Source organism: Amia ocellicauda, chromosome 1, assembly GCF_036373705.1.
Source record: "Amia ocellicauda isolate fAmiCal2 chromosome 1, fAmiCal2.hap1, whole genome shotgun sequence".
NCBI classification, from domain to species: domain Eukaryota; kingdom Metazoa; phylum Chordata; class Actinopteri; order Amiiformes; family Amiidae; genus Amia; species Amia ocellicauda.
The window spans coordinates 54010832-54029525 of NC_089850.1; the positions used below are offsets into that span (position 1 = coordinate 54010832).

The 18694-nt window shown below is 42.0% G+C and overlaps 2 protein-coding genes across 2 annotated transcripts; both read right to left on the reverse strand.

Annotated features, from left to right (window-relative positions):
• Window positions 1–819: 819 nt before the first annotated feature.
• On the reverse strand, window positions 820–10848 carry LOC136752879 (transcobalamin-1). The gene is made up of 5 exons (XM_066708967.1): window positions 10745–10848; window positions 2411–2495; window positions 1819–1960; window positions 1410–1534; window positions 820–1102 (listed from the first exon to the last, which is right to left on the reverse strand). The coding sequence occupies exons 2-5, from the start codon at window positions 2475–2477 to the stop codon at window positions 1038–1040; spliced, it is 399 nt and encodes a 132-aa protein (XP_066565064.1). The 5' UTR covers window positions 2478–2495; window positions 10745–10848; the 3' UTR covers window positions 820–1037.
• A 3756-nt stretch (window positions 10849–14604) lies between these two features.
• On the reverse strand, window positions 14605–17856 carry LOC136753159 (transcobalamin-2). Its single transcript, XM_066709033.1, has 4 exons — window positions 17745–17856; window positions 17156–17303; window positions 16147–16271; window positions 14605–15480 (listed from the first exon to the last, which is right to left on the reverse strand). The coding sequence occupies exons 1-4, from the start codon at window positions 17812–17814 to the stop codon at window positions 15416–15418; spliced, it is 408 nt and encodes a 135-aa protein (XP_066565130.1). The 5' UTR covers window positions 17815–17856; the 3' UTR covers window positions 14605–15415.
• Window positions 17857–18694: the final 838 nt, after the last annotated feature.

The window sequence follows — 18694 nt, forward strand, 5'->3', positions numbered from 1 at the left end:
CAGGCCTGTAACGGTTGATCGGCAGTTTGTGTAAATCAGTGTCCCTGTTGTACAAATTCATGGCGGAATATTACCACACAACCGCAGCTGAAAAGAAATCTCCTTGAAGTCTGTGACCAGTGATGTGCTTTTTACGTTCCTTCCATTCCGGAAAACCCAAACCAGGTGAAGCTACATATCCACACTACATCTTCCTTTATTTATTTTTGGTTTCTATTTTTCCATTGATTTAAAAGCAATGAATACAGGGATTCTTAACTTTTAACCTTAACCACAGACCCCTACATATCTTCAATTATTACCCATGGCCCCACACCCCATGGGCATACAGTATCACATATCACCTCATGACACTCCACATTTGAGTAAAAGAAAGACAGATTCAGGATAGTTATATTCAAATTCTTTCTTCTAATTCTCGAGGAAGCAAATTGCATTCAGTGTAGAGATCGAGTTACTATTAACTTTTAATCCTCGGCTGCATTTCTGGAGAGACATCACAGGAGTGAAGACAATTCTGATCATTTTTGGGATGCCTCCTTATGAACTCCCAGTTATCAGACCCTTTGGAAGACCTGGATTGTTGATGATAAATTATATTATTTGGGAGCAACCATTAATTAGGTCTTTATATTCTGTAGATCCTCCAAGAGCCCCTGGACCTACCTCATGGCTCCCAGGTGCATTTTTATACAGGGAATGGTAATATGAGCACAGATCAGATCATTGTTTGTCAGTGTGGTTTAACTGAGAGGAATGCTAGCCAACATTCCCCAAAACTTTATTCAAATTAATAGAGAGTGACATCAACATACAAGATTGTCTTCAGTACCATTTTATTTCACTTCAGAACAGTAGCAGAGAAATTCAAGGCAGATACAATATAGGTGCTTGTTTTAACGAGAAAGATAATCTGAACCATGAAAGCCCAAAAGTGACACATACCTATTAGAAATGGTTATTGCGGTTTCAGTAATGTTTAGTTGGGAAGTTTGGGAAAGTGTGCATCAGTCGATAGATAGATAGCACAGTTAATTCTAATCCCAGGTGGTGAACTTCAGAGTGACAGTTTCATTGGGCTCTGGAATGTAACACCCAACACCTGCGAAGACAAGAATGAAAGAGGAGGAAGATAATTAATCTTTAAATCATCTTTGAATTTCTAGAACTTTATTGACCTCTATAGTGTGCATTCCAGATGGCAGAGACATAGATGGACATGAGAACTCATCTCAACCAGTGGTACAATTGCCAGTAGAGAAAGGGGGAGACACATAGAGAGGCAGAAAGGAGACGTATACAGGGTGGCAGTGTGAGATCTTGCAGGGCTACATGGTCAATATGTGTTTACAGGTTCAGCACAGCAAACTGCAGTGCCAGTCTCTCTCAGCAGGGTTAGTGTGACTCACCCACATCTGTGGGGGTGCCATCAGCCTTCAGCAGCTGCCAGTAAGTGTGAGCAGTGTCGTTCCCAGCCACTCCGTTCACACTGACCAGGAAGGGGCCATAGTTAGGGTCCTCTCTGGTCTCAAACCTGCAGGAGCACATGAGCTGTTGTCATTGGTGAGCTGCATTACTCAATGGTAATGATATCACCTTGACTATAGAGCGGGAGATCCCCCTTTTCTAGAAAATAAATAAGTGATATGGTAGTACAAGTTCTTCAATATGCTGGCACTTCTGGATACGCCATAATCTCATAATACAACATCACACTGCTGGATGGTGCTTGGTATATTGCTGTCCTGATTCTGTATTTCATTGTCCAATTTCTGTGTGCCAGCTATAAACAACCCCTCTCTGACTAGCTGTCCATACCTGAAGTTCTTGGGATTAGCCTGGTTTATTTTCCTCATCGCCCCCAGCAGGACAGCCCTATATGGGATGATGGTTGTGTATGTCAACAGTTGGCGGTTGTTGATGGTGTCCTGCACTACCAGTGTGACCGGATACTCTGTGGCTGTGAAAGAAGAAAGGCAGCATGTCAACCAGTGACATTTTTTCTGTGTGTGTTTTGCTTTGAAGCCCTCAACTGTGCCCGTCAGCCCAGGTCCTGGAGACCCAGAAAAAGGATTGCGATTTATTGTGTTTTCCCTCAGAAAACACAGGGTGTGTGTTCATTTAACACATGCAGTCATTCCCCCTCTCCACCCTTTGAGTTTATCCAAATACTTGAATTACTTTGATAGTAGAAAACCAGTCTCCCATGAAATAGGGAAAAATATAGATTTGTTGGGGAGGGAACCCACATTTTTAGACAATCTGCATTATTTTGTACTGATAATTTTTCTTCTGCACAGTAGTTTGTCAAAGTATTATCAGTGTGGCCCCTCATCTGTGTGTCCCCTTCTGTCTGAAACAGAGTATTGTCAGGTCATGTCCATGTATCGAGTCTTGTGCGATCTCTTACCTGACTGTGCAAGGAGCACTGGAAGCAGCAGCAGAGCGGAGAGGAACAGTGTCACCGTCAGAGCCATCTTGTCAGCAGCTTCTGTCTGCAGAACCGAAACACACACAAGCTTTTTATACAATCTCTGCTGTCACTGATCTGTAGCAGGAACAGGCGTTTGGTGACACAATTCTATCGCACTGACTTCAGATTTTAGTCATATTGGTACATGAGGCTTGCGGTCTGGGGAAGAACTCTAATTTCCTAAGTATGAAAGACATGCAGTCAAATTGGAATATAAAACAGGCCAATTATTTGTGTCTTATGGAGCTCGGACACAGGGCCAGGCACTTTCAAAGCAGCACCTCTCGCATTGGATTGTGGACACTATTACCATGGCCTATGAGTCCACCGGGACCCCGGTGCCTGAACACCAGATGGCCCACGCGACTCGAGGTGTTGCCAAATCATGGACCCTTTTTCAAGGCGCCCCCTTGGCAGACATTTGTGCGGCTGCAGCTTAGACTTCGCCGCTTACATTTGCCCAGTTCTACAGGTTGGATGTGACGGGACTGGTCTCTTCCATTGGGAACCCGGTGTTGGCTGCAGTTGAGCCCCAGTAGCCTATGGGATCTGGCTCCTGATTTCCTCTCCCAGTCTGTCCCTATTAACCCATGTCTTCCCTTCCACCGGACTTTGCCTTCCAGTTGAGCACCCACGAAAGCTGCTCCTGGACTTGCTGACAGCCTGTTGATATGTCCCGGGCCTGTCATACGGCCTCCAGGTACGTTGCCTTATGAGGCCGCCCTGTATATAGTTTGTTCATTATTGCATTGTGTTGCGGTGGTGTAGGCATCTGTCACGCAATTGCCCGCTCCAAATATTGTGCAAGTAGATTACGGCCTTGTTCCTAGCTGTGTCAAGGATGACCTCTGGGCCTCTGGGGTTCAGATGCAGTGAGTACAGGGGCAGTGCAGAGGTCTTGCTTGCAATATTTTAAAAGGTAAGTTTGTGGTTTCTTTTATCCCTCATCTTTTTAAAAAATATCCTGTATTTTTTTCGGTAAGTTTAACATTTGACATTTCATGGATGACATTTTGCATTCTGCAGGAGGGGTTGCACAATATATATTCAGGATCTGGATTGCTGTGCTTGAGTTTTTTGTCATCATTGGATGTTATTGTGAGGTTATGATTGAGATTGGTGTCGGTCTACCACTCAAGTCATGATCGCTCTGTGTGCACTCTGGGCTTGTGATCTGGAACAGTAGTAGATAGTTTCACCTTTCAGAGGATACAGGCCGCCTATTGTGCCTTTGTGCCTTGTGCCTAAGGGATGGGGGGGGTCATAAAAGTGTGTATGGAGGGTGGGTGGGTCAGTTCGGGGACCCTGTCTATCTATGTGTGTGTGTGTGTGTGTGTGTGTGTGTGTGTGTGTGTGTGTGTATGTGTGTGTGTGTGTGTGTATGTGTATGTCTGGGGTGTAATTGTGTTTGCAGATAGACGGGTGATGTGGCTTCCCCCGTCTCTGGGGTGGTATAGCCGGGGAGCGGTGATTGGCGGGTGGTTGTCACGTGACCAGGGGGGTATATTAGAGGGGGGTGACACGCCACTCGGGGAGTTGTAGGAAGGGAATAGTCGAGAGAGCATCGGAGCGCTGTGTGTTAAGAAACTGCCTTGGAGGGAAAGTGGATGTACCTCCCCGTGTGCTTAATAAAACCTCAGTTTTGTTAGAAACCTTTCATTTATTTTTCCCTTTATTTCACTACCGACCTCAAAACCTGAGGTCGCTACAATATATTTAAAAAAATAGCTGGGTGCATTTGTGTAGGGTCTATTAGGCTATATAAAAAACATGGGTCTGCAAACTGTGGACTCTATACTCAAACGTTTTGGTTTTTCCATGTGCTGTAATCTAAATATTTTTTTTAACTCCATTTTATTTTTTATTTTTCTAATAAACAATCTGGTATTCACTTTCTAATTGGTGTCCAACTCTGGTGTCCAGATTCCTCGGTGCGACACTCAGACTGCTGGATTTATAATGTTTCACAGTGCTTCAAAGTGCTTTAAAATATTAAAATAAAGATAGTGTAACACATTGTAATATAGAAATCTTGAATGGGGTTGATGGTTGCAGTGCGGGAGCATGTTAGGGGGAACCAGAACGGAACTAAGGGGTGTGAATAAATTATATTATATATATATATACACACTCACCTAAAGGATTATTAGGAACACCATACTAATACTGTGTTTGACCCCCTTTCGCCTTCAGAACTGCCTTAATTCTACGTGGCATTGATTCAACAAGGTGCTGAAAGCATTCTTTAGAAATGTTGGCCCATATTGATAGGATAGCATCTTGCAGTTGATGGAGATTTGTGGGATGCACATCCAGGGCACGAAGCTCCCGTTCCACCACATCCCAAAGATGCTCTATTGGGTTGAGATCTGGTGACTGTGGGGGCCAGTTTAGTACAGTGAACTCATTGTCATGTTCAAGAAACCAATTTGAAATGATTCGACCTTTGTGACATGGTGCATTATCCTGCTGGAAGTAGCCATCAGAGGATGGGTACATGGTGGTCATAAAGGGATGGACATGGTCAGAAACAATGCTCAGGTAGGCCGTGGCATTTAAACGATGCCCAATTGGCACTAAGGGGCCTAAAGTGTGCCAAGAAAACATCCCCCACACCATTACACCACCACCACCAGCCTGCACAGTGGTAACAAGGCATGATGGATCCATGTTCTCATTCTGTTTACGCCAAATTCTGACTCTACCATCTGAATGTCTCAACAGAAATCGAGACTCATCAGACCAGGCAACATTTTTCCAGTCTTCAGCTGTCCAATTTTGGTGAGCTTGTGCAAATTGTAGCCTCTTTTTCCTATTTGTAGTGGAGATGAGTGGTACCCGGTGGGGTCTTCTGCTGTTGTAGCCCATCCGCCTCAAGGTTGTATGTGTTGTGGCTTCACAAATGCTTTGCTGCATACCTCGGTTGTAACGAGTGGTTATTTCAGTCAAAGTTGCTCTTCTATCAGTTTGAATCAGTCGGCCCATTCATCTCTGACCTCTAGCATCAACAAGGCATTTTCGCCCACAGGACTGCCGCATACTGGATGTTTTTCCCTTTTCACACCATTCTTTGTAAACCCTAGAAATGGTTGTGCGTGAAAATCCCAGTAACTGAGCAGATTGTGAAATACTCAGACCGGCCCGTCTGGCACCAACAACCATGCCACGCTCAAAATTGCTTAAATCACCTTTCTTTCCCATTCAGACATTCAGTTTGGAGTTCAGGAGATTGTCTTGACCAGGACCACACCCCTAAATGCATTGAAGCAACTGCCATGTGATTGGTTGGTTAGATAATTGCATTAATGAGAAATTGAACAGGTGTTCCTAATAATCCTTTAGGTGAGTGTATATATACACATACACACATACACACACACACGAGATATAACAGGTTTTCCAAGTATCCTCATCACCAGAAACTTTCTAAATATAAATAAATAAAAGTGGAGCCGACACAAGAAGAATGGCATGGATAGCAAAGTGACCGAGTTTCGGGAGGACAAGGAAGATTTTGATTCTTATATGGAAAGGCTGGAAATATGGAAAGATAAGCATTTGCTGAACTCACAGAGTGAATCGGAATGAAACGGAGACACTTTCTGACTACATCGTTGTGTTAAGGCAACTGGCAAACATGAGTTTGGGGCGTTTTTGTCTGAGGCTTGTCTGTGGCTTAAACAGTGAGTCCATACAGAAGATGTTATTATCTGAAAAGGATTTAACTTTTGCCTCTGCTACTGAAATGGCTTTAGCAATGGATTTGGCGGCTAAGAATTCAAGAGTTTGCGGGGAAGACAATGACAAAAGTCGATCAAGTCTGGACAGAGACCCAGCAAAAATAAACATGCTCATAACAAACAAACCGCACCCTCTGGTGGTCGAGCATCAGCAGTGTGGGAAATGTGAACAAGCAACACAGGATAACTGCTACAGATGTGGAGGAAAGCACAATGCTAGTTATTGTCGTTTTAAAACTAACAGTGCCACAAATGTAAGAAGATTTGTCACATTGCACGCAGCTGTAAATGTAGGAGAGGATGTAGGAACGACACACATTGTAAGGGAAGAACAGGAAACTAATGACAGCAGTAGTGAAGACTGTTTAGAACTGTTCTCAGTACACAGCCAGTGAAGGAAAAAATTGAATTTCCATTTAATTGTGTTTAGAAGATAAACTTGTAAAAATGAAGTTGGACACAGGAGCAACAGTAAGCATTGTTCCAGAGACAGTTAAAGACATACTCTGGAGAGAAGATGCATACAATGACCAGTCTGCAGTTTTGCCACTAATAGTAGTGAAGGGTGATTGACCTGCAATGCTGGGGAGGAACTAGCTTCAAAACATAAAACTAAACTGCTCAAGTATTTTGCAGGTGTCTAGAGAAGAAAAACACACTCAAAGAGATCCTGGAGCAGCATAAAGCAGTGTTGGAGCAAGAATTAACCCCTATGAAGACATTCACAGCCCGAATAATAGTTAAACCTGCTGCATATGCCCTGCATGAGGCTGTTGAGGTAGAATTAGCCAGACTGGAATGCCATAACATAATATTACAGGTGAACCACAGCAACTGGGCCACGCCAATTGTTGTTGTGCGCATAGGCATAGGTTTAGGGGGGACGGAGGGGACACACCCCCCCCAATGTTGAGATAATGTGAAATTGTCCCCCACAGTATAGTCTGCTTGGCTCCATAGTTGTAGTGGTGGCATTGCGTTATTTGGAAACCCACTCCTCCTCCAGGCAAACTACAACCACACACGCCCACACAGGATTCGATAAGCTGGCATTGGTCATTGAGTGATTGTCAATCATATGTTATGCAGCCAATCACTTTGCAGGAAATTCTTGTCAATCATTATGTTTTGCGGCCACTCACCTGCAGAAGGAACTTAAGAACATAAGAAGAACATTAGACATAAGTTTACAAATGAGAGGAGGCCATTCGACACATCGTGCTCGTTTGGTGTCCATTAGTAACTAAGTGATCCAAGGATCCTATCCGGTCTATTTTTAAATGTTCCCAAATTTTCTGTTTCAGCCACATCGCTGGGTAGTTTGTTCAGATTGTGACAACTCTCTGTGTGAAGAATTGTCTCCTGCTTTCCATCTTGAATGCCTTGATGCCTAATTTCCATTTGTGTCCCTATGTCTGTGTGTCTCTGCTGATCTGCAAAAGCTCCTCTGGTTTGAGGTGGTCGATGCCTTTCATGATTTCGAAGACTTAAATCAAGTCCCCATGTAGTCACTTCTGTTCCAGGGTGAAAAGGTTCAGTTCTAGATTTATTCCTCCCATAGTGTAATTATAGTGGACATTTTTGCATTATACATTACACATTACATTATACCTGCATGTAATACCTTGCACTTGTCTACATTGAATTTCATCTGCCAGGTGTCGGCCCACAACTGAATATTATCCAAGTCCCTTTGAATAGCCTGTGCTGCCGAGATTGTATCTGCTGAACCACCTATTTTAGTATCATCTGCAAATTTGACAAGTTTGCTAACTATCCCAGAGTCCAGATCATTAATATAGATTAGAAAAAGCAAAGGCCCTAGTACTGATCCCTGTGGAACTCCACTAACAACCTCACTCCAGTTAGAAGCAACTACTCTAATCAACACCCTCTGTTTCCTATACATCAACCAGTTCATAATCCATCTACTTACATTACCCTGAATGCCTACAGCTTCCAATTTAAGGATCAGTCTTTGGTGTGGAACCTTATCAAAAGCTTTTTGAAAGTCTAAGTATATCATATCATATGCTTTCACATGATCTACAGCTGCAGTTGCATGTTCAAATAACTCTAATAGATTAGTAAGACATGATCTGCCTCATCTAAACCCATGTTGATGGTCTCCAAGAATATGGTTTTCGTTAAGATGCTCCTCTATTTGCTGTCTAATAATTTTTTCCAACATTTTACAAGGGATGCAGGTGAGACTGATTGGTCTGTAATTTCCTGGCTCAGTTTTGTCCCCTTTTTTTGGATAGGTATGACATTTGCCGTCTTCCAGTTCTAAGCACATTCCCCATCATTTGGAATATTTTAGTCAGTGGCCTATAAATAATTTCCCTCATTTCTTTAAGTACTGTTGGAAATATACCATCTGGCCCAGGTGATTTGTTTGTTATGAACTCTGCTAGTCCCTTTAGTACCTTCTCCTCTTTTATCCTGATCTCTCTTAGGGTTTGACTGGATTGGTTGTTAACCTGTGGCATGTTATCTGTTTTTTCTTTTGTGAAAACCTCTGTGAAATACTCATTTAGAACATTTACTACATCTTGTTCATTTTCTAAGATACTTCAAGTTTTGCCCTTTAGCGGTTTCACTTACTCCTTTATTGCCCTCTTGCTGTTGTAGTATTGAAAAAAGTTTTAGCTAGTTTGAGCTAAAACTAGTTTTAGCTCCAATAGCTATGTTTCTTTCCATTTCCCTCTTTGCTTTCTAAAATTGTAGACTACTGTTTTTGACTTGGTCCTTGTTTTTTGACAGAATGCCTCAAAGCTAACCATATTGTGATCACAGTTTGCCATTGGTTCTCTAACTAGTGTCCCTCTGACTCTATCTTGGTCATTTGAAAATATCAAGTCAATGCTTGCGCTCTCTTTGGTTGGTTTCCTGACAAACTGAGTTAGAAAGCAGTCATTTACCATCTCAACCATTTCTAATTCTGCTTCTGTAGTCCCAACTGGGCTTTCCCAGTCTATGTTTGGGAAATTGAAATCCCCCATTATAACAGCCACATCCTTGCTACATGCAGTCCTGATTACACTGTACAATGCAACATCTTTCTGAATATCTGAGTTGGGTGGTCTGTAACACACTCCTACCACTAATCTAAGTGTAGGACCTCACTTACTGTACTTGCCTGTGTAAATTGTAAATTGGAATTTGTAAAATGTATTATATTTTGAATTGCTATGTTTTAGTTAAATTGAATTTGTAATGATTGATGCCTTTTACTTAACTGTATTTTTGCACTTTGTTTTGCACTTATGTTGTAAGTCGACCTGGATAAGGGTGTCTGCCACATAATAAAAATAATAATAATAATCTCCAGATCTTTAATTCAAAAGTTTAACCCACAATGATTCACTTTTGTTAGCAGGATCTAATTTGAGTTCTTCTGCCTCCATCCATTTTCAAAAAGGCTTATCCTGGTGAGGGAGCCTCAATGTCACTTCTGGCATATAATGCTACCCCACCACCTCTTCAATTATGCCCGTCTCTCCTAAACTGAGTGTATTGTTTCAACTTGCATTCATCCCATGATTCTGTCACTCCTACAACATCATAGTCACACATAAGCACTGTGGCTTCTAGGTCTAACATCTTGTTCCTTATACTCCTGGCATTGAGGTACAAAAATTTCAGGACTTTCCTACTAGCAGTTTCCCTTTGCTTTCTTCCTTAGTGGAACATCTTCCCATTATTAGAGCTCCCTGCCCCTCTGGTCCCTAGTTTAAATTATTCCCAATTTCTCTGCACTTACGCTCTCCCAATGCATCAGCTCCCCTTCTGCTTAGGTGTAGACCATCCGGTTTGTACAGAACCTGTTGGGCATTTCTAGCTCTTGGGATGTCTCTAAGGGAGGTGCATGCCCTTTTCTGCAGTTACGACCTACTCTAACCCAGCAGTTCTCTAAACTTTCTTGCTCTAAGGTTTCAACTCTCATTCATTTTTATTGCACACACCATCTCTCAAATGGGCTGATTGACTAATTCCTCCATATCACTAATGCAGCACAGATAAACAAGCTGAGCCTCAAGGTCATGGACCTTGATCTCTAGGACTTCAACATGCGGACAATGTTCACAAATGAAATCTTCTTGGATGAGTTCATCCAGGAAGGCAATCATTCTGCAAACATGACACTTTAATAGCCACATGTTTCTAAATTTTGCAAGTTTTTTTTTTTTTTTTTTTTTTTTTTGGTCCCTTGGTTTCTGTCTTCTGGTCTACTGCTTGACTTTTTGTTACGGAGAAACAGCGCAGCTTTAAGTAACCTTTTGTCTGTGTGCCCCCAATGCACACCTAACTGGCTCCAACTGACACCTCTCACTTAACAGAATTCCTGCTAATCACCTAACTAAATCAATTCAAGGTATTTACTTTCACCAACTCAGCAGCTGTACTAAATTGACTTAAATTAAGACAAACTACAGACAAGATTAACTTCAATAAAGGTAGTTAAAACAAAATGAGGAATGCTAAGACTGTCTCAAACTAGGAATACAACAAAATAGCTGCCTCTCACCTGTACTGTCCTGTGTCTGTCTGTGGCAACTTGTAAATCCTTCTGCTTACTTTCTGGTCTCAACAGCAGCTTTAAGTACCTTTTTGTTTACCTGCCCCAATTCACACCTGGCTCTACCTGGCACAACTCACTTATCAGACTTCCTGCTAGTCCTAGACTAAATCACCTTTCCTTCAACCTATTTACTTTCTCCAACTTAGCAGCTGAACTGAATTGACTTCAATAAAGGCAAACTACAGACAAGATTAACTTCAATTAAGCCAAAGTTAAAACAAAATCAGGAATTCTAAGGCTGTCTGAACACAACAAGATAGCTGCATCTCACCTGTACTGTCCTGTGTCTGTCAATGCAACTTGTAAATACTTCTGTTTACTTCTTGGTAATAACTTCAATAACTGTTATGAGCAGTATGTGATGGCATTAATCACTTATTGGGTTGATTAATCACTGATTGATTTAGTATATTTTCTGTTAACCTATACTGCTGTTGCACTTATTTCACTTATTTCTTGTTTTGTTTTGCTTTACAGTTTGTTGTTATTGGTTGTTGTCTGGTGGTTTGATTATGTTTATTTTTGTCTAATTGTATTATTATTCGGGTGATGGGTTTATTGGTAAATTGCTGGGCGCACACCACCGGTTGACATTCCCACGTGGAGTCCCCTGGCCATCTAATCAATTGCCTTCACCTGTCCACCTAACCCAGTGAATCGGCTATAAAAGCCTGGAAGCCACCACCCCCCTCCTCTCTCTTGGGAGCATACATTGGCAGCAAGTGTATAGAGCAGCCAGCAAGAGAGTTGCAGCAAACCCCTAGTCAACTTGTCAGTCATTTTCTATGTGGCTGATCAGAGAGAGAAAAAAAAAAAAAGAGTAGGAGGGAGCAAATGTCTTAGTGGTGTTAATAACGAGGAGTTGGCGTTGCTGTTAGTAAATGAATAGTGAGTAGTTCTGAGGTTGTTAATCAGGGGATGTTATATCTGCATATAAATTAGCATGGTATGTTTACAATCACACAGGGTTTGTAACTTGTATGTTTTTTACATTCAGATGGGTTCATTGAATTACAATGATGAAGTTAGCTGTAGCAAGACACTGTTTGTGTGAGAACAAATTATACAGTATAAAATTCAAACTCATTACCATGGGCTAAGTACAATATAATGGGTGCAATTCATGTGAGTTAAGCTCTGTTTTCAGTGTTTTTCTGTAATCAAAAAAAAAAAAGTGGAATTGTTTGGAATATGAAATGAGCCCCCCCCCCCCCCAATATGGATAGCATTTCCATCTGCTTGATATGAATGATGATGAATCTGATCCCACTATGCGCAAACCATGCTCCCCCCCCCACCGTGAAACCAAACCTACCCCAGTGGTTGTGCCTCAACCACACAAGACCACCTGAATATGTGGAGATTATAAGGTCACTGTCAACCGGTGTATAGCTGAAAAGAGGTATCCATTGCCAATTGCAGAATGGGAGAGACTACTTCAGTAAACTTGATTTGTCGAATGCATACCAGCAACTCAAGTTAGACAAGGACTCGAAAGAGTTCTTAACAATCAATACACACCGAGGCTTGTACCACCATTGGTTCCCTTATGGTGTATCAAGTGCTCCTTCTATTTTCCAGGCCATCATGGACCAAATTCTCCACAGGTTCCACAATGTTGTATGCTATCAAGATGACATAACAGCTGAATCAGAAAAAGGGCATCTGAAGACATTGAATTAAGTCATAACTCAGTTTTTAGAAAGCCTAGCGACTACTCTGAAGCCATTGCATGAATTGTTACCAAAAGAACAACAGTGGATGTGGAGATTGGCAACCTGTGCTTGGCATATTGACATATTGATTTTGCTGAAAAGGACAAACAATATTTCTTTGTAGTGGTAGACAGTCATTCCAAGTGGCTGGATGTTACCCTACTGTCAAGCATCACGACACACAAAACTATGGAAACTCTGCGTAATCATTTTGCAGCATATGGGCTGCCAGAGGAAGTGCTATCGGAAAATGGCCCACAGTTTACTTCAGCTGAGTTTCAACAGTTCATGCAGGGAAATGGCATCAAATATACCTTAATACCACCTTATCTTCCGGCGTCCAACAGTGCTGCGGAGAGGTGTGCAGACACTCAAGCAGTGGCGCCACCAAGGGGTGGCCAGGGGGGCCACGGCCGCCCTGATACAATTGCAGTCCCCCCCTCGCGAGTCGCATATGCATAATATGCTTCAATCTGATATTTTACATTAGGTACTATTAATTGAAATCAATAATGTATATTTTTCATAATAGTTCATGTGAAAGAAAATAACAAATGCATAGTCATCCAGACGCTTTTGACGTCCGTCACTGTGTCACACTCCAACCCCTGTCACCCCTCCCCTGTCTAGATTTTCAGTGGCCCCAACTGGCCACCCCAATGAAAGATTTCTGGAGGCGCCACTGCATTCAAGAAGGCTTTTAAGAAACAAGTGCTCAGTGTTAAACACAGGAACACCAGCATTACTATTCAACACCGCTTGGCAAACTTCCTATTTCAGTAAAGGAGTGCACCACACACACTGACTAGATGCTCACTGGCTGAGCTGTTTCTGAAGAGGCAACTGAATACCAGATTCACCCTATTACAACCAAATCTGCACAACAGATGAGGCAGAAAATGTTCCATTACAAAAACCAGACAACACTCCGTCAGCAGACTGCTGGAGACTGTGTAGTGGTACGCCGTTTCCTGAGAGAGAGGGAGAAATGGGAAACTGGAATAGTGATGAGGACCATTAATATATGTGATTAAACTCATAGACAGAGTGTGCAGAAATCACATTGATCACATGCTGTTGTCCAGAGAATCAGGCCTGCCAGAGAGAGTGGAAGAGTTGGAGTTGTCAGCTTCCCAGGTGATATCCAACGCAGGAGATGAGTGGGCAGCACGTCCACCTATACAAGCTGGAGATGAACGGAATACTCCTGAGACATCAGAATCAGAGTCATCAGAACCAGATTCCACAGCTCAGGCTCCTGACAGAAGGGTTCCAGAGACACCTCCTATTAGAGCCACAGCCACACTATCCAGACCGACTGAGAAAAGCACAAGATAGACTGGACTTATAATAGTTAGTTAGGAGCAAGTTCAGTTCCTGGGACCAGAATAATGTTCAGAACTTGTTACAAAGCCCACCCTTGCTTTGTTAGTTAGTTATGTGTTTCAATAAGTGATGGAGCAAGCATCATTTAAATACAATATTAATAAAAATAAAAAGGAGGAGGAATTGAATTCAATTGTGAGTTTCAATACTTGGTTGCAAATCCTTTGCAGTCAATGACTGCCTGAAGTCTGGAACCCATAGACATCACCAGATGCTGGGTTTCTTCCCTGGTGATGCTCTGCCAGGCCTGCACTGCAGCTGTCTTTAGTTCCTGCTTGTTCTTGGGGTGTTTTGCCTGTTATCTCTCACAGTCTGGTGAGGTTGGTTGCACTGGTGAGCTGGGCTGAAAACAACAACAGGCAAATCCAAATTGGTGTGTGTGCAAAAGTGGGGAAATAATTGACTGCCTCACAATCCGGCCTGTGCCACCCTGTTATAATCAAGAATTGCGCTCAGCAGAAAGTGTTTGGTAGTCAAGGCCTACAAGATGAACTGTGGAAAAAACACATCAACTGTACTTTTGGAGCAGGATGGCCTCCTTGTTCACAATTGATCTTATTGTGTAGTTACATTTTTATACAGGTAAGGGTAAGATGAGCACAGATCAGATCATTGTCTGTCAGTGTGGTTTAACAGAGAGGAATGCTAGCCTTCAACTTTCCCAGAATTGTATTCAAATAAAGAGAGTGACATCAACATACAATATTGTCTTCAGTATCATTTTATTTCACTTTAGAACAGTAGCAGAGACATTCAAGGCAGTTACAAAATAAGAGTTTGTTTTAACCAGAGAGATACACTGAGTGCTATGGTCGACAGACTGAATTTGAGTGCTGTCTGTCCTGGCGGTGTGAACAAGTGCCTTTAGCTCTTCCTTCTGACACCAGCCTGAATACCAGATGCCATTGACAAGAGTCTCCCCAGAGAGTCCAGGTCAGTCTCTGCCAATTATATTGATGAAGCTCTATGATATGAATTTGGTTCTAGGTGATTTAAGTTTACTAGGTGTGTTTTATGTGCAGATCACTGAAGTATGTTGGTTAAATTCTTTGTATTGGTTCCCATAGTCTGATAGATATTTAGCTTGTATTAATGCATGGCTGTTGTGTGTGTTGATTTGATTACTTATATTTCAGATAGAGAAATTTGCCATTCTTGAGAAACTCTGCTCAGCCTTGTACTGAAGTCATGATGGAAAATGATTGAGAAAAGGTAAATCAGCAAATTTAGTAGGAAATAAATTCATATCCACAGTGCCAGGTAGACTATACAGCAAGAAAAGATCTTTCAAGGCATCACACCTAACCGACTACAGCCTGATCAATCTTGTGCATCTGGGCATCACACTTTAACAAAATTGGAAGCTGAAAGAATCAATCGGTGCCACAAAGCAGCCAGGAAGACCCACAAGTGACACACCTGTTACAAATGCTTATGGCCACTTGAGTAATTTTAATTTTGAGGAGGTTGGGAAAGTGTGCCCTCTGGTGGATAGATATTGATGTTGCAGTTATTTCTAATCCCAGGTGGTGAACCTCAGGATGATGGTTTCATTGGGCTCCGGGATGTAACACCCGACACCTGTAAAGACAAGGAGGAGGAGGAGGAGGAAGAAAACGTATTGTTAATCATCAAGGGTTTCTATAAGACAAATTACATATTAGAGGTCTCGTCTGTGCAGAGTCAGGTATCGTTTTGATTGGGACCACAAAACCAGCCAATGAAATGTGTTTTCTGGCACAATGCAAAAATGCACTTTTGTTGATGTTATTGTTGTTGTTGTCGTTTAACTATGGAGAGTCCGTATCGCTCATTCTGATTTCAAAATCTTGTTAGGAAGTGGGTGGACAGTTTATATTAATAAAAGCAGAATTTAAAACATGGCATTTAAACAAAACAATTACACTTTAGGAATTGGGAGGCGAGGGTCAATTCACCACAGCTGTTCTCAGGGCAGACTTTGCAATGAGCATTAAACTGCTTCAAGCCCTTGGAAAGCATTTTTAAATAGAGAACGGACGCATTTAGAGGAACATGAGTGGGTATAATACTACTACTAATACAACATAATAATAAAAATAATAAAATAATAAAATAATTATCATTATTTTTCCACTAAACATGTTCCCTTGGCTGAGGCTTGCTAGATTGGAAGAGTGAGAATCTTATTTGTCCATTAATAATAATAATAGCAGTAAATAAAAACTGGAGGGACAGTCTCTGCCAGCAGGGGTTAATGTGACTCACCCTGCTTCAGGGGGGTGTTAGGCTCCTTCAGCAGCTCCCAGTAAGTGTGGGCAGTGTCATTCCCAGCCACTCCATTCACACTGACCAGGAAGGGGCCATAGTAAGTGTCCTCTCTGATTTCAAACCTGCAGGAGCACATGAGCTGATATCATTGGTGAGCTGCACTACTCACTGGTAATTATATCACCTTGACTATAGAGCTGGAGATCCCCCACCCAGTTATCGCATTTCTGTCTGGTGTCAGGAATGAAACAATCTGAAGCTGGGGAAATGCCACCATAGTAAAAATGCCAGTGTCTCCAAATGTCCTCGGGTGTTGTCCCGATTCATAGGAAGTGGACACAATTGGCTTAGGGCAGGGGGTCTCTTGTATCAACAGCATAGCAAAAGCTATTGACACAGATGAGTGATGAGCCTGTTTAACCTGTTTTTTTTGGGGGTGGCGATTGAATCACCTTCATGAGAGGTACAGGTGAGGCTCCATTGTCACCTTGTATGCTATTAGTTAGCTTCTGTTGGCTACTCTGGTGGTTGAGTATGACCTGAGCACACAGTGGATGTACATGTTCCCTCATGGTTTGCATTGTGAATCACAATACTCTTGAATTTCAATACATACCCAGTGTAATTCTACTATTCTGTGTTGCACGCATATATACAGAATATATATATATATATATATATATATATATATATATATATATATATATATATATTCAATGTATGCAAGTTAAACATTGTGTGGACTTTGTGTTTTTCTTCTCAGGACATTGACACACTTGAATGAATACAATGTGTGATGGTATTGGTCAGCTGCTACACTTGTTTCCCCTTTTGGTAGTACATGTTCTTCAGTATGATGGCACTGCTGGTTAGGCCTAATGTCTAAATGATACAAAGTCACGCTGCTGGACAGTGCTTGGTATATTGCAGTTCTGGTTCTGTATTTCATTGTTCTTATTTCTGTGTCCCTGCAGTATACACTCCCCCTCCCACCAGATGTCCATACCTGAAGTTTTCAGGGTCAGCCTCACTGATTTTCCTCATTGCCCCCAGCAGGATAGCTCTATATGGGATGGTGGTTTGGAGTATCTGATCAGGGGTGAGGTGGATGGTGTCCTGCACTATCAGCTTGACCGGAAACTCCTTGCCTATTTCTGTGAAAGAAGAAAGGCAGCATGTCAACCAGTGATGGCTTCTGTGGGACAAAGGAAAAATAATTCAGCTTTTTTCTGGTGTGTGTGTTTTGCAGTGTCCCTTCAGCCCAGGTTCAGTTCATTTCCCCTCAGGAATGCTTGTGTTCATTTTACACATCCAGCCTTTCACCCTTCGAGTTTATCCAAACATTTTCACTACTTTACAAGTGGCGTTTTGCTATGTCTGGTGAAATCTGTCAACTGCCGTGACATCAAGAAAACATTACGATTGGGCGGTAAAACAACATTTAAAATCTTTTTACATAAACAGCATTATTCTGTCCCGATTATTTTTTGTTGTTGTCCAAGTCGTGCACACAGTAGTTGTCAGAGCAATAATCGGTGTGTCCCCTCCTGTCTGCAACATATTGTCAGATCCTGTCCATGCATCGGATCTCTTACCCGAGTTGTTGGCGAGGAGCCCCGGGAGCAACAGCAGAGACGAGAGGAGCAGTATCACAGTCAGAGCCATCTTGTCAGCAGCTTCTGTCTACAGCCTTTAGTGCAGCAACTAATGCGGCAACTACTTATATATGTTACACTGAAACAAGGTAACTCCCACACACATTTGCGCTTTTCACCTTAGCACATTAGCCATTGTTTGTTAACAGCATGTCAGTAAGGTCAGATGTTTGCCTTCACAAATGGTAATGCATTAACTTGTACCTCTGATTGTTTAGTTTGGCTCTTTTTAAGATGTATATACATTAAAATCTGTCTGAGTTTGCAGTTCCTTATAAAGTGCCATGTTCCTGCTCAAATATGTGTTCATGGTGTGCAATCATAGGCATGATTACTCACGCATTCAAGTAAGTTCTGTTTTGTATTTGTATTTAAATTTAGAACAATTTACAGATCATATTTTTCACTTTGACATTCTGGACATTTTCTGTGTTGATCAGTGGCAAAAACTCCTGATTAAATCCACTCCGATTTATTGCGTTACAGCATGAAAATTGTGACGTCCTCAAGGACCAAAGGAAAGGATCCAAGCACAGGCTTAGAGTTGAAGCAGATAATCCGATAAGGGAAAACGAGAGAGAGTAAACGGGGACAGTCCAAGGTCAAATCGATCAAGCGAACAGGCTAGTGGGGAGATCCAAAAGGGGTAAACGAGAGAGGGAAGCAAGAGGTCAAAATACACAGTAAGGCACTCAAGAAACAAGGCTCAGAATTGATCCAAGAGAGAATGCAATACTTCACAATGAATCTATGAAACAGAGGGGTTTAAGTACTGTGAAGGAGAGAGGGTTTGAACAAGGTGAATGAAAGATTGACCAATGATAGGAAAGGAGGACAGAACAGGTGCACCTGGCAGGAAAGAACGTGGAAAGACTGGTTTGACTGGACAA

Excerpts from the sequence above, each read along its gene's own strand:
- LOC136752879 (XM_066708967.1), bottom strand. The coding sequence starts at position 2,477 with ATGGCTCTGACGGTGACACTGTTCCTCTCCGCTCTGCTGCTGCTTCCA. Across the intron at positions 1,961-2,410 it reads AGTGCTCCTTGCACAGTCAG|CCACAGAGTATCCGGTCACA; the intron begins GTAAGAGATCGC and ends CTTCTTTCACAG. Across the intron at positions 1,103-1,409 it reads TGGCACCCCCACAGATGTGG|GTGTTGGGTGTTACATTCCA; the intron begins GTGAGTCACACT and ends TTGTCTTCGCAG.
- LOC136753159 (XM_066709033.1), bottom strand. The coding sequence starts at position 17,814 with ATGGCTCTGACTGTGATACTGCTCCTCTCGTCTCTGCTGTTGCTCCCG. Across the intron at positions 17,304-17,744 it reads GCTCCTCGCCAACAACTCGG|AAATAGGCAAGGAGTTTCCG; the intron begins GTAAGAGATCCG and ends CTTCTTTCACAG. Across the intron at positions 15,481-16,146 it reads TAACACCCCCCTGAAGCAGG|GTGTCGGGTGTTACATCCCG; the intron begins GTGAGTCACATT and ends TTGTCTTTACAG.